This window comes from Chelonia mydas, chromosome 9, assembly GCF_015237465.2.
Source record: "Chelonia mydas isolate rCheMyd1 chromosome 9, rCheMyd1.pri.v2, whole genome shotgun sequence".
Lineage (NCBI taxonomy): Eukaryota > Metazoa > Chordata > Testudines > Cheloniidae > Chelonia > Chelonia mydas.
The window spans coordinates 28,065,467-28,081,096 of record NC_057855.1 but is presented as its reverse complement, the minus strand read 5'-3'; the positions used below and the strand labels follow the sequence as shown (position 1 = coordinate 28,081,096).

The 15,630-nt window shown below is 42.0% G+C and overlaps 1 protein-coding gene across 2 annotated transcripts; it reads right to left on the bottom strand.

The window, feature by feature from the left end:
• Positions 1-2,020: 2,020 nt before the first annotated feature.
• Positions 2,021-14,775, bottom strand: TM4SF1 (transmembrane 4 L six family member 1). 2 transcript variants are annotated; one of them, XM_043522364.1, is made up of 6 exons: positions 14,414-14,775; positions 9,584-9,690; positions 6,911-7,000; positions 6,672-6,820; positions 3,989-4,169; positions 2,021-2,808 (listed from the first exon to the last, which is right to left on the bottom strand). In XM_043522364.1, the coding sequence occupies exons 1-6, from the start codon at positions 14,430-14,432 to the stop codon at positions 2,794-2,796; spliced, it is 561 nt and encodes a 186-aa protein (XP_043378299.1). In that variant the 5' UTR covers positions 14,433-14,775; the 3' UTR covers positions 2,021-2,793. The 2 variants fall into 2 exon arrangements, with proteins under 2 accessions (XP_043378299.1, XP_007057446.1); XM_007057384.4 differs by lacking the exon at positions 14,414-14,775 and having other exon boundaries at positions 9,584-9,800.
• Between the last annotated feature and the right edge of the window lie 855 nt (positions 14,776-15,630).

Genomic DNA, 15,630 nt, shown 5'->3' with positions numbered 1-15,630 from the left:
GGAGATGTGACAGATGTGAGACCTGGGGATTGTACAGAAAATGTGCCAGACATGTATGGGACTTTTGGGACAACAAGTGTTAAATGGATTTCCTGGAAATCCCTAGGGAGGGGTTAATGCAAATTCACCAACTCCAATTATGTTAAAAGTCAGCCGTTTGAAGCTATGCTCTGAGATGAGGGTTAATGTCTGCTGAATACCTGTTATAGGGGCCAAGGTCAACGGCCCAAGCTGTATAAAGAAATGGCTGACCTGCCTAGCCACTGTTCTGGTTCTGAGACAGATGAACTTATAACTCTAGGAAAACCCAGTTTGGGTTTCAAAGGGCTAAAAACTACCAGAACTCTAGTTTGGAGTTAGGGGGTGACTTCCAGTAAGGTTTCTAGCTTTATTGTTTTAGTATGTCCTCCGTAATGCTTCTACCTTAAGAATAAATATGCTTGCTTACAAGGAGCTGTGAGGTAACTTATAACTGCCACTATTAGACTGGTCAGAGACTGCAGAGAGACAGAAAAATGCAAGTGTTGGCCTTTATAGGCAGTCTGGCTTGCTGGGGATATCTCAGTGTTGTTCATGGAACTGTGAAGCCTTAAAATCCCTGGACAGGATGGAAAGAGATACAGGTCTCTGCCCAAGAGAGGTTATAGCTAGGACCAGAAGCCTAAAGCAGGTGCCCTTGGTGGACCACAAAGGGAGAATACAGGTGCATTTGCCTGAACTGTGACAGAGCTTCTCACACGTGATGTTGGAAGAAAGCTGTCTCCATTTTGCTCACTATTTACATCTATGATGTCAGATGATGCCAAATTATCACATAGTGTTTGCAGTTTATTCATGCTGAATGATGATCTTCTTTTCTGAGAGAATCACAGGACTGGTCTGAGGCAGACAGGATACATCAGCATGGTTATGTGTCACAGGGTTATTTATCTTTTTAAAATGATACTCAGATTCCTGCAGGGACTTGCTAATGCTCACCTGCAGTTCTTGGGTTGAGAAGTTTGCACCAGAACTTTTCCTAGTAAATAGGTTTGTACAAAAACATGTTGCAGGTCAGATCTTGGTTCTACACCTCCTTTTCCTGGCTGCATTCCAGGTTCTCCAGCATTTTCCCTCAGTCTCTCACTGTTACATTACCCCTAGTGCAGCTCCACTGGTGGTAGCAATGGTGGAAGCTCTAGTGTAAACAGCTTTCAGACATTTTAACCATCTTGTTGTCTAAACTTGATCAGATCAGGCTTAGACAACATGGTAGTTAAATGCTGGTGGCCAATGGCAGCCTGTCTACACTTGTGCTCCATTGGTACTACCAGTGGTGGATTTATGGCATTGCAGAAGAGAGGCAGAAAGAGCCTATTTATCTACCAGCAATAATCAGGGAATGGAAGGGACTGGAGGTTGCATCTTCCTCCCAGCTGGAGAGGAGGGTAAGTGCTCCGATCCCTCCCAATAGCGAAGAGTCGAGGAAAGAAATGGTGAGATCCCAGAAGAGCTAAGGCCTTATGTACATAGGAAAAAGTTTGACCAGTTATACAACTATAGCTATACCTTTATAACCCCATGTGGACACTCTTCTTCTAGTATAAGTAGGGTGACCAGATAGCAAGTGTGAAAAATCGGGACGGGGGTGGGATGTAATAGGAGCCTATATAAGAAAAAGACCCAAAAACCGGGACTGTCCCTATAAAATCGGGACATCTGGTCACTCTAAGTATAAGAGTGACTTTTTGCAGATTAAGTTAAACCCCTTCCCAAGTGATACAAGCTTAAGTACAACAAGTCACTGTTATGCTGAACTAAGAGTGGCCACAGAGGGTTATAATTAAAGCACTTTAAATGCACACCTTAGCTTGTACAAAAAAAATTCCCACGTAGACATGATCAAGAGAAACAAAACAGCAAAAGAAGGCAGAGGGATTGGGGAGGTATGGGGGTGCGCGGAGGAGAGGCTAAAATGCAGCAAAGCTATAGGAGCAATAAAACTCTGGACCGGAAGGAAAACACTGACAGCTGGTGGGTGTATATATTCTATTTTATTGTCAAATAGAGAGGGAAAGAAGTTTGAAACAATCCAAGTTACTACTCCCCTCCCAACTCCCCATTTTCCTTTCTTCAGACTTGTCTTTTTTTCCTGCTGTTCTATCTCCACCTCTTCCCTGGGGAGATAGGGCCCCTCAGTATGTGTCTACCCTTGTCTGTCCATTAGTTGGCACTATCTGTATTTTCTGTTAGACTAGATGAATACCGAAAGTATTCATGGTATTCGTGGTTTTTGGTTTGACACAATTAAAGCAGCATTCCTTCTGTGAGTGACAGCTCCTACTGGGGGCTTCAGGGTCAGGATGGCAATGGAACACTAATGGAAAAAACAGCTTCTGTATGAAAATCAAGAACTACCGTGCCTGTAGTGAGAAACTGTACCCCATCAACACAATTAATCAATCAGTTACTTGCACTATGTTTAAATAAACCAATGAAATCCTTGTATGCAAGGTATATGTTTATAATGACAAAAATCACAGTAGGTCAAATTCTGCTGTCAGCTGCAAACACATAATAACTATTGTGTTCTTTGGGAATCCTGCACATCTTTCCAAGAACAGAACCTGGCCCAATCTGTGAATTAATGGTGACAGTGCATAGTTTGGCAAGAAGAAATGTAACATGAATAAACTGTTCTCTTTATAATTTACAGTATGTGCAATATAAAACAAGACATTCAAATAAATGTTTTACAGAATACCACAAAGATATAATTACAGTGATTTTAGCCCATTTTCAGTTGCAAATGTTCTAGCAAACGTATTTCTGTGGGGGGAAAAAAAGAATATGTGTTAAATGAGGGAAAACAAAATCACAGAATCACATACTTTGTTCATTGTAAAAAGTAAAGTTAATAGGTTTTATAATGTGTATTCAGCTTGTGGATCTATTTCCATGTCCACTAATCCTCAAAAATCCATTTTTGACAGAGCCAGAAATATGTCTCAATGTCCCCAGTTAGATCATGGTGGGGAGGAGGAGAGAGAAAGAGACAACAGCTTTGAAGGTCCCATCATAATCTACCATGTTAATAATATCCATGATTAAAGCTGAATGTAATAAACATGAAACATCTTCTCAAAGAAAACATTTTAAATATCTGCATAAAGAATGCCTTTTGAAACATCTTTGAGCAGACATCATTATGGCTTTTGTTGCATTTTAAGGGCAATCAAATTTTACCATCATTCTGTACAAGATTTCTTTTGTTTTTGAGAATGTTGATCTTTATCATTGTAAAAGTTGCCAACTTTTTCCTTTCACAAAAGAATAAAAGCTATGGAGGACGGAGAGGCACAGTGAGGAAATAAAGACCAGTGGCTGCCTGGGAGAGTGGATGGTTCTAGGATACATGAGTGTACCTAACGGAGCAGACTCTAGACCTGCTTGTCTGGTATCTTCAGCTGGCCATATATTGCTCCCACTGAAAACAGTTTGGCAGTTGCTTCAGTGAAAGGTCAAAAACAAACTAAGCTGCAAACCTATCATACAATTGTGTAACGTTGTAAAAGGGGGGCGGGAGAGGAGATTAGGACCGAGAATTTCTTCCTCACCACAAGACTTAATTTGTGCCTGAAACATACACCTTATCCCCTGCATGGTTAAGGTGACCAATAATTTCAAAAGGTAAAAAAGGAAATTTCCTTCTCATGTGCATATCTAATTCCCTGCTTTTAGCTGAGCACTTGCCCAAAATCACTCCCATCGTATTAAAGTGAAATGCCACAGGGTTTTTGTGAACGATGTGGCTCAAAGCTTAATGAGCCTGAGCTTCAGAAGAGGAGCCATGACAGGGAAATGTTCTCTTGGATTAGAACTGAATGTTCTCCTGGATTAGACCCTGATGTACTTTGGTTACCGGATAATACATTATGCTATATGATTTTTTTTTCTTATCTGGGAAGTGTGGTTGTAATCAAATGATATCTTGAATAGCTGCACTTACCTCTTCCCGATTACAGCAAACCCCACATATTCCTCCGAGAAAACCGTTGATTACTTGGATGGAACACAGAATTAATTCAATTCCCCCCAAGACCAGAAGAATGGAAAAGAGGGTCAAGTTCCATTCCACGATATTCCTTGGCTCCCGACACTCAGACCACCTGTCACGCTCAAGCAGATACCTGTTCATAGCAATTAAAAATGTATTAGAAACTCACGATTCAGTGAAGCATGTCACTCCCTGGTATTTAATGTATATCAAGAGAGCAGTTGCAATATGGGGGCCTAATTCATGTACCACTAACCTTGTAAGTGGGGATGAGGGAAGCAAAGGCTTGCTTCATGCAAAACTCCCTGACACTCTAGAATGCAAGAGCAGTTATTAGGTATAGACTTTTGATAAACCTAGCCTTGATTTTAAGTATAAATAGAGGGCAGGAGCAGGGTGGTAGGGAACAGAGGTAGCGTTAACACACCTTTTTATTCTCCCCAGTTCCAGAGTCAGATGGAGTGACCTGGTCCACAGCATAATTTAGAGCAGTCACAGGACTGCTCTAAGTTATGCCTGGCCATGGCCATGCCCTGGCCCTTTTTCTCCTAGGAATGGCTGCTAGGATGGAATTGGTGTAGAAAACAGCATGCTGGAGATTGCCCTTTTGCAAGGGACTTCAATGATGCACAGCCTTTTGAATGAGCTGAACGCACTGAACACTTCTCAGATGGGGCTCAGAACCTTGCAGGATCAGGCCCTTATTTTAAGATAGTGATTGCATCCAAAGGGAACTTTGCTCTCCATTTGTCACTGTCTTACATGAGACACTCTACTTGGTATCTGCAAACACGCACTTGAACTGCTCTGACCACAGGATGAACTCACTGTGTCCTAAAAGTAAATGCCTGCAGCTCCTGCCCAACCATCTGATCAACATATTCAGCAAAAAATTACTTATCTTCTCCTTTCTGTGCCAGTGAAAACTAAAGAAACCATCATGACAAACAATAGCCAGATGTGTTCAAATCAGATTCTCTGCTTCCGGGGGCCAGTTGAATGTAGGTGTGGCTTCCTGATTCTCAGGCCAGCCAGCTCTGCTCTGGCACCAGACATGCACTGCTCTGGAAACAGGCCTCAAGGGGCTATCCACTGGTAAGGTATTACTGGAGTACATCGTGCTCTGACCATGCATGCACTCCACACCCTTACTACGCCCCTTACGTGTGGGTTGACTTGGAAGTGATGTATGACTCAACTATGCCAACTCTATGTTTCATGGAGACTCACTCCACAAAAGGAGAATCCCAAACTAGGGAAATCCAGGGGCTTTTTGGCACCTTTGTGCAGACCAAATAGTTCTATTGTGTGAATTTATATCTGGTCACACTTTTCATATCAAGGGTACCTTCATAAATAATGTGGTTTACATGCACTTTGTGTGAAGTCCAGGGTTTAAGCTTGGGAACATCCCTTGGTATCAGCTGCAACAGCTGAGTAAATTCCTACCACACTGAGTTGAAAATGCTCCCAAACCAAGATGTTCTAAACTAATTTAAAGATCTTTGATATGTGGCTTCTGCATCTTGCTTTTTGACTCTAATAACCCTACTATTAAACACCCTCCATGACACATGGTTTCTCAATATGCTTCAGAATTTTTAGGATTCAAAATCTATATGATCATCAGGATAGTGTGTTTCTGGTCTCCCTTTTTTAAAGCTGATTGTTAATAGAGTCCTAAAACTGTGTTGTTGATTTCCACAAGACGGGGTAGGAGAAGGGGTGGGAATCAGAATTTGATTTGTGGCTCCCCCACAGTTGGGTAGACAGGAGTGTTACAGGCCTGGGGTGATGCTCACACAGCCCCTGGGAAGGAGGTTGTCATTCATACTGAAACACTAGCAGTCTCTGATGATAAATGCAGCTTCTAAAAGAAGCACTATACTGATCATCTGCAGAATGCTAGGGAATGGTTACTGGGCTGCTTGAGAAATATTTCCAGGCTATTGTGGCTAAAAAGGGCCATATCCAGAGGCCCGTCATGCAGAGTGTTTCCTATGGTAAGCAATGATGCCGCTGTGGCAGTCATTTTGTAAAGCTTGGGATAGTTGTGAGTCCCAGTTTATATGGTCTTGAGAATTCTCTTTCAGCCTGAGGGTACCCATCAGCTTTGCTGGAGGGGGAATAACCTATGAGACAATTAGGTGGCGAGGCAGGGTGAGAGCTGGAGAGAAAGAGTGTGTGTGCTGTTTGGAAACAATTTATTGCAAGAACAAATAACTTAGTGACCGTACAATGGTCCTGATTTCACAGGTGCTGACTCCTCTTGAAACTTTGGTGGGAGTTGCGGGTGCTTGACACCCCTTATGATCTTGCTCCTCAGCTGTACAGAAGACGATTAGGCCCCCAAAATGAGAATACAGTAGATCCATTAGTTTCTACAAAGATCAACAGCCTTTCTCCCTCTTGACTAGTTTAGGGTCCAAAAGGCAGCCCTTACTCACATTAGTAGTCCTATGGAAACAATGGGACTACTCATCTGAGTAAGGAGCAAATTAATGGGACAGTTTCTCTCTCATTTTACACCAGTGCAAACCTTTTATATACCCTCCTATAAAACACAGTAAGCAGTATCAGGTCCATGGTGTTTCTATACTGCAGTGCACAGCTTGCTGGTAAACAGACTACTCACCCTCCACTGGAGTTAGTGAAAGGATAGACCCAGTTCTGTTCTACAGCAGAGAGGCAGTAAGGGCCATGGGATAAACCTAAAGCTGAAATGATGAAACAGTAGCCGGACCCCAGGATTCCGATGAAGGCGGCCAGAACAGAGGACAGCATCTGCAGAGTAAACACACAAGTGATTCTCAGCATTCTGACCATTCCCTTTTAGGGACCATCCGAAAATGGTGAAGCAAAAAGCTCACTTACTGCACAGCTTTTCCCACAGTTCTCATGCCCGCGGCATCCACAGCAATTATCGTATTCTAGTCCAATGAACACTGCAGCTGGGAGGAATATCTACATAAAAACAAATAATTGTGCACTGAGTGTTTTGGTAAGCTACCCTACAGGCAGGGCCTTTCCTCGGGGAGTGCAGGGCCCAGGGCGGAAGTGATGGATTTGTCTCTTCTGGGAATGACCGCACCAGCCAACTGCACTGGATCACGGAGCCCCCCAAAGCGCGGGGCCCGGAGCTATCACCCCGATTCGTCCTACCCAAGGGACGGCTCTGCCTACAGGCAGTACATATCAAATTCTGTCCTCACTTTGTTTTTATTTAGATCTATAATTTCACAATTTAAAAATTCTGCATAGCCGATTCACTCTTACTCCCATTCCACTCAAGAGGAGTTCTCCCCTTGGCTTCAATAGGGGCAAGACTAGGCTTAGGAATAGACGGTGATAAACTATGAGAACTTCATTTTTTTTCTGTTTGTACAGTGCCTAACACAATGGGATCCTGGTCCATGACTGGGGCTCCTAGATACTACTGCAGTTCCAATAAATAATAGTAATATTCTTCCCTGTCAATCCAACACCTTTTTTGACACACTGTGGGTCAAATCCTGCAGTCCTGTCTCAGCAAAAGTGCTCAACAAAGTAGATGGGAGTTTTCACTGAGAGAAGACCACACTCGGCAGACTATAGTTTTGTGGGGTCCTGGACCAAAGTAAATGGGGGCCCCTCCCCACCCCTTCCACCTGCAGTCCCTCCCGCACCTCCACTCCTGCTGGGGAAATGGGGTCGGGGCTTGAACCACCCCACCTCCACACCCGGCACTGCTGGCCCTGCTGGAGCAGGGTCGGGGCATGAGGGCTTGCCCAGCTCTGCAGGAGCGCCGGGCAAGCTGAGCAGGGCAAGCCCCCGCACACTGACCCTCCTCCCCGACTGGAGCACCGGGCAGGCGGAGCAAGCCCCTTGCCTCAACCCTGCTCCCCGCCAGGAGCTCCAGGCGGAGTGGGTCAGGGTGTGGGGACACCCATTTTTCTGGGACCTCCCAATTGGCCAGGGCTCCTGGGTACGGGCCTGTTGGCCCAATGGCTAATCCACCACTGACCACACTACTAGGCTTTTTTGATGACATCCATCATTTCAACTATAATGAGGTATGATGACACTAGTTACTGAAAAGTAGTAGCAAGTGTTTTGCTTATACAGAATATCTGATATCAATGGAGTCAAAACACAAGAAGCTTCTATTGTTGGTAGAATTGTGCAAAATATTCCATGTAGAAAATGTTTTTCCTTTGTTTTCAAGTTCATAAAACTGCCATAGAATTGCAGAATTTGTGTGAAAACTTCCGATGAACTGATGCGTCTCAGATTTTCCACTCTGAATCAGTTAAAATAAAAAATTCACACTTGAAAATTTTCAACCTGCGGTGAAAAGGGAGTGAGCAGCATGACCTTGTGGATTAAACACAGGAACTGTTGAGGCCTCAGCCAATGGCTGGCCTTATTCATATTTTGTAGTCATAGCACTTGACAAACACTATCCAGTGATGCCTCGCAAAACCCTTAAGAAGGAAGTAAATATCTGTTGTGAGCACTACACACGTACTTTAAAACATGGAAAAATAAAAACAATTTCTTCAATTGAAAACCACAGCCACATACCTGCTGGCTCTTAAATGACATACTATTGCCCAAATCCTCCAAAGACTTATTTAGGTGCATAACACTACACACTGAGCAGGCCCATTAAAGTCAAGCGGGAAATATTCATATAGTTATGTAAGTCTTTTAATATAAGCATCTAGGTCCCCATCTTGCAATCAAGATCTGCACTGATGCAGGGTTCCGCTCACATACAGCTCATTCAGAATTGGGTCCTAAATTAACCATCTGCTGCCCTTTAGTGAAAGTTTCAGTACTTCAGAAACAGCAGTATATCCTCCTTCCCTATTTCTCTAAAACACTTGGTAAGGCAACTCCCATCTTTTCATGTGCTGTATATTTATACCTGCCTACTGTATTTTCCACTCGATGCATCTGATGAAGTGGATTATAGCCCACGAAAGCTTATGCCCAAATAAATTTGTTAGTCTCTAAGTCCCACAAGGACTCCTCATTGTTTTTTCCTACACACTGGTATGACTATAAACAACTGTTGAATTTCCCTGAATAAATACGTAGGACATGGCAGCAGCCAATGCCTCCCAGAAATCTCAGGTACATTTGAAAAAATGGTTACTACTTTTAATCAAATATAATCATTTTTAAAAGGAGAATAGATTAATAGTAAACTACATTTATAAAATACAATACAAACCCAGGGCCCAAACCTGCCAACATTTACACATGTGCGTAACTTTACTCACATGAGTAGTCCCACTGAAGGATCAGGACCTTATTTTGCATTTCTTTGTCATACAAACTGTGAGTGCTCCCCAGATTTAAATCATACAAGATGGCACATTAATAGTGTGATTAATAGTAATAATTTATATGGCACCACATATATGTTATAAAGTTACAGAAGTGTAAAGACTTGCTAACAAAGCCGTGAGACAAAAATCCTACAACTGACAGAGAAATATGAATATTTAAGATGTTCAAAATAAGAAAACAAATTAAAACATGCTAGCTTTAGTTACTTACCAAAATCCCTCCTCCTATAATTCCATGAAGGCACGCCACATACTTGCTAAGCTGATGTTCTGAAGCAAATCTTGTTTCACCATTGGGAAAGTAAAGCAAGATGTTAGCTACAATGCAGAGGAAGGCAAGAATGAGCAACTTGTACCCAATGCACCTAGCACACTTTCCAAAACACATGTCTAAAGTTCTATAGATCTTTCTTTAATAGCTCAGAACTACCACAGACCAGCCTGTATGGTACCCATCCAAGTGTAAAAGTAAGAACAGGTTATAGTCACACCTTCTTAAATACTCTGGGTTACTTAGTTACCTGGATGATGATTACATGTCTACATGAGTGTCAGGCCTGGTTGCAGAATGCAGGAGCAAGATGAGAGGAATGTCACCGCCCATTTTAAATGAAACATTTCACAACAAACGAAACCCAAGGCAGGGAAACAGTATTTTCCCACAGTGCTGATTTTGGCTTTAATACACAGTTTGGAATGAATTATAGTGGACATGATTAGGTATGAAGAACAACTTTATGCCATAATGAAAGCTCTTTTGGGAATCAGAAAAGGGTCAAGAAAAATTAAAAGAAAATGAAAGCCCGTTTCAACTTCTAGGTTTATGGCCTGATTCAAAATCCACCGCAGTTAGTGGAAAGACTCCAAGTGACTTCAGTGGGCTTTGTATGAGATTCTTAATGACCATGTAAGAATAACAGCCTGCTAGTATTTAAGAATGTGTAAAACACAATCCCATGTCTTCATCAATGAATAAGAACTCATATGGCCTTGGGATGAAGCTGAAAAATGTCTAAAAAAAGGCAGACATGCTTCTAAAGATATGTCCTTTTGTATTAATTGTCATTATAGTCTAAATTCAGATTTAATCCAGATTTGTTAGCAGCCATTTTTGTCACATCTAAACAACGCAAATATTGGTAGAAAATAGTAACTATTTCCAAAAATATTATTGGAATGAAAATGTTTGGAGTTTTAACTGCAAGAAATAATCTTAGGAATAGATAATATAAAAATAGCAAATGCTAAAACACACTAGCTTGTAAAAAAAAAAAGAAATTGTTCCTGACAGCGAAATATACTATAGTAAGTACATGAAAATTAATCTTCCTTTAAGTAGTATATGGCACGCAGAGGAAATGGACCACTAAACTTAAAATTTTCAGACAAAGCGAAGAACTTGAAAGTGCTTTTGTCTCGTAAGTTACACAAGAAAATATCCTCAAACTCTGCAGAACAGGAGCAGAGAGAGAGACAGACAAATGGTCAATTTAAGATTAAACAGGACTGACATCATTATGGGAATTTTTGGAGACTTCAGTCTGAACTATTAGATCCTCTGTGTCAGTGGAATAAGGTGCAAAATTATTGTGTGAAGATACTTGTTTAAAAACATACATAACGAATATTACATATCAAGAAGTGTCATTAAATCTTCATTTTTAGGGCAGTTGGTTTTTATTTTGTTTTTGGTTTTTCTCATTTCAACTCATGGAAGGTATCAGGAGTTATGGAGTAGAGGTGTTGAAAAAGCAGTCTTAAAATCAACGTACTTAGAGTCAAATCCTGCTTCTTCATTCATGCAATTTGATTGCACACTTGACTTCAATAGGACTACTCATGCATGCAGTGCAAGTAGGCTTTGAACCTTTAAAAAAACAGTGAACTTTCTTGTGCAGATGTGGAGGCGTCATGGAACCCTCCGGGTATTGTAACTTTTGGCCTCGGTAATTTCCTTCTATACGAGATAATATCCTCTGATTGTCAATAGTGTAGGGTTGAAGTTATTGTGTGTGTTATCTTTGAAGAATTTAAACCAAATGTAAACAATATCTCTCAGATTTCCTCAACAGCAGGAGAGTATATACTTTAACCAGATGAATCTTCAACTGAAAACTCCCTTAACTGTAAAAAGAAAAGGAGTACTTGTGGCACTAAGGTGCCACAAGTACTCCTTTTCTTTTTGCAGATACCAGACTAACACGGCTGCTACTCTGAAACCTCCCTTAATTGTGTTATATTTAATATATGATATCTGGAAACCAGATACAAAAATCTGTTCTGTTAATAAATTGTATACTTCCATATTCTTAAAAGTAACAAATTACATATGGTCAAGAATTTCCTATTTAATTTGTTTTTAAATGCATAACTTAATTGTGAATTGAAGTATTTTTTCCAGACCAAAGGAATTAAGAATGACAGTGCTTTTAGCACTAGAGATATCTGGTAATTCAATATATTTCTTCTGTCCTGAAGCCAGTATTTGTCTTGTCAAAAACTGGAGTTTCTATTCTTATTGTCATTTAAGGAACCAATCCTGCATTTGGTTACATAGACAGTCTTCCATGACACAACTAATTTACATGCAGGACAGGAGCAGAAAATACTCTTCTCAACAATTATACTAAGAGCAGGGACCTGATTGTGATCTCACTTCCACAAGTGTGTACGTGATGAGTTGCTCCACTGAAGTTACACCACTGTAAAATCAGATTAAGACCTTAGGACTCATATGTAAGAGCTACACTTTCTGTGCTTAGGATACAAGGACAACTGCTTACTTGCCCAGTTATAGTTTCACCTGCCCCAGTAAATTTCCACTGCTTTTTTTCTTACATGACTAACCCCATAAGGATGTTGTCTGTCTTGAAGATGCAAAACTCATGCCAGAAAATTACATAACATGTGATGTCAATAGAAGTGCATAATAAAAAGAAAGAACTAAGTGAATTCTAGATTATGGCCCCAATCTTCAGCTAGGGTTGCCAACTTTGTAATATATAAAAACCGGACCTCCAGCAGGAGTGTTGGAACCTTCCCTGCCCTGCCTTGTCCCCCTGCGGCCCTGCCTCTGCCCCACCCCTTCCTCCTGAGGACCCATCTCCTTTCGCTCCTCTTTCCCTCTCCCCACCGTCGCTTGCTGCTCTTCCCCTCTCTTCCCCCCTCTCCTGTGTGGGTCTGGAGGGACTCGCCTGCAGAGCTGGGGCTGGGAGCTGTAGCTGTCTGACACAGGTAGGAGGTGGCCCTGAGTGAGTAGGGGCTGGCACGGGTGATGACTCGGTGCCTCCCTGCCTGCAGTAACCAGACTTTGGGTGTCTGGTCAGTAGATCTGACCGGACACTGTCAAGTCCCCTTTATGACCAGACTTTCCAAGCAACAACCAGACACCTTGACACCCTATCTTCAGCTCTTGCCAAAGAGCACTTGGCACGACTCACTGCAGGGAGGGTGGGTGAGACACACAGGTGGCTTTAAACCACCCCGCGCACATTTGAACACTTTGTTCTATGGCAGCTGGGGCTCACAGGGGCACAGAGATGACCAAGACATGTCCCTTGTTTACTTAACTACACCCTTGTGCCCACCTTGGGGAGCAGATTTGGTGCAGGAGACATTACTGCATATTGCCCTTTAGCCAATGACCCCCCTATTATCCCAGGTCTGGATCAGCAATGACGCAATGCAAAGCTGATGTGGGGCCAGGTATGGCCCTCATGTTCCAGAAATCTTGCTATAACCAATGCCTAAGAGTAAAGGCCACTTACCTAAGTGCCTAAACATGGATTTGATTTTTCAGAGACTCTGAGTACCCAGCCTCCCCTTATTTTTTAAAATCTCAGTCAATGTTATTTTGTTCTTACAACAATAGAGGGCAGCTTGTTTTGTGTTTTTCCCCCCCTCAAAACAGTTAGAGACAGACATTTTGTGATGCTGAAAGCAGGCACCAAACTGAGAAATCACTGAGCTAACTTTACACTCGGGCTTTGAAAAGCTGCACAGAGTATAATAAAGTAGTAACTAAATCAGTAAAGAAATAAGCTTTACAAATCAAGTAGGAGAGGAAGGATGGTCTTGTGGTTAAGGAACCAAACTGGGCCGCAGGAGATCTGAGTTGAATTCCTGGCTTTGCCACCAGGCTCCCTGTGTGGCCTTGTGCAAGTTACTCAGTCTCTCTGGGCCTCTGGTCTCCAGCTGTAAAATGGGGGTAACAGTAAGAGTGCCTTTCTCTGGCTTGTCTAGCAAGGGCAAGGGCTGTATCTTACAATGTGTGGGTAGGGCACGTAATGAAAAGGGGCCCAATCTCAGTTGAGGACTTTTGGCGTTACTATGATACAAAAACAGTAATAATAAACAGAAAGAAAAAGGAACCAGGGATTTTGTTAAGTAAAAAACATAGCGCCTACTAAAATGATTAAGCTTCAGCTACAATTGCAACTAGTAGCTCTGCTCTCTAAGGGCCAGTCCCTTACTAGTGATGAGCACTTGTGACTTCCATTTGGCTCCAAGTGAACCATTCCCATAACTGGCATCCTTGATAGCAGCACTGCAAAAAAATAGCTAACAAAGTACATGGGTGGTATCTTGGTGGGCCTTGCAGTTCTATTATCTGAATTCTACAATACTCTGTAATGCTCACAATGATATAAATAAGACCATCACCCTGTATTAAAAATAAAATCAATGTCCAAGTTAAATATAGGAAACAGGCAACCAGAGACATCCACTGTATCTGAATCAGAGAGGAATCAAGAAATAAGTAGAGGGCCCCAAAGAAACTTGTGAGAACAAAACTGAACAACACCCAGGTTCCTAAGCAGGTCAGCCAGCCCATCTAAAATCAGTGGAGGAGTCACTGTTGCAGCGATAAGAACTGGCCCTTGCTAAAGAAGGGGTCACCCCCCTCCATATGTACCTGGATATCAGAATGAGAAGGCTGGAAAACACCCTAATCTACCGTTCTTATTTTGAGACAAAACCAAATGATCTCGGCTATTCTGCATATGAATTGCTCTCAACAGCAGTGCAGGGCAGACATTACCAGAAAACCAGTTCACCATCTCCAGGAAAATTCAGAATGGACATGCTTGAACAGGACTAAGGAAATTTCGCTTTCATGCCTCTGGCCCATATATATGTGAAGAGAAGTTTGTGACTCATTCTGAGGCCATGAACACATCCTGGTAATAATAGCAATGCCATACCATTCTGCACAACTCTGCTTTCTATTTAAACAAATGGCCAGATGATCAATATACCACATTCAGATACATATAACTGCCCTTCTAGGCACTGACTGATTAATTCTCCATGTGCTCAGCCTTGCTCTTCATCACATTTCCAGGGTACAACATTTATACAGGAACTATTCAGCATTTCAGCATGTTGCATGCTATGATGTTATACAGCCAGTTTCACAAACAGGCATAGCCAGTGTTCCATATATTGTCTATAACAAGGAAGTCCAATAAATAATACCATTTGGGCAGTTTTACATGCAGATTGCAGATCGTAATGTAATCTGAACTGGGCCTGCCGTCCTGAACAGTGCTAGGGCAGCTGGTCATGCACAGCAGACAGCAACAAGTCCATAGCAAACAGTGTGACTGAGAGTGTGCATAGCAGTGCCTATCAGCCTCAATCAGTGACAGCAACTGTCGTCTCTACTGATGAGTGCAGCCCAGCTGGCTCTGAAAAATAGCTAATTTAGTCCTCATGTTTATATGACAACCACCTGTACCCTGCATTAAAAGTGATAAAAGGAAATACTTCTTTACATAATTTATAATTAACGCATGGAACTCATTGCTACAAGATACAATTGTAGTCAAGAGCTTAGTAGGATTGTGAAAAGAATTAGGTATTTGCATGAATAATGAGCTCATTCCAGTTAGCTCAGAAAGAATAAAAACTTATAAGGTATGCAAACTGTCTTGGTTCATCAACAAAGCCATTAGCTGACAAAGATTAGGAAGATACTTCCCCTTTGGGCATCTTTCCATAATAATCTCAGTATGGGGTTTCTTGCACCTTCCTGTGCAGCACTGGGTACTGGCAACCATCAGCCATGGGATAATGGACTGAGGTGCCCTTTTTTGGTTGGGTGTTATCTCTGAATGACACACATCTGGGTGGTGTAGCTGGGGAAAATAATGCTGCTGCATAAAGGTGTTTTTGTGAAAGGTTGTGGAAAACACAAGCAATGCATTATGTTCATACTGGCATGGATAGGCCACGCAATACAGGTGTGTTTTTACA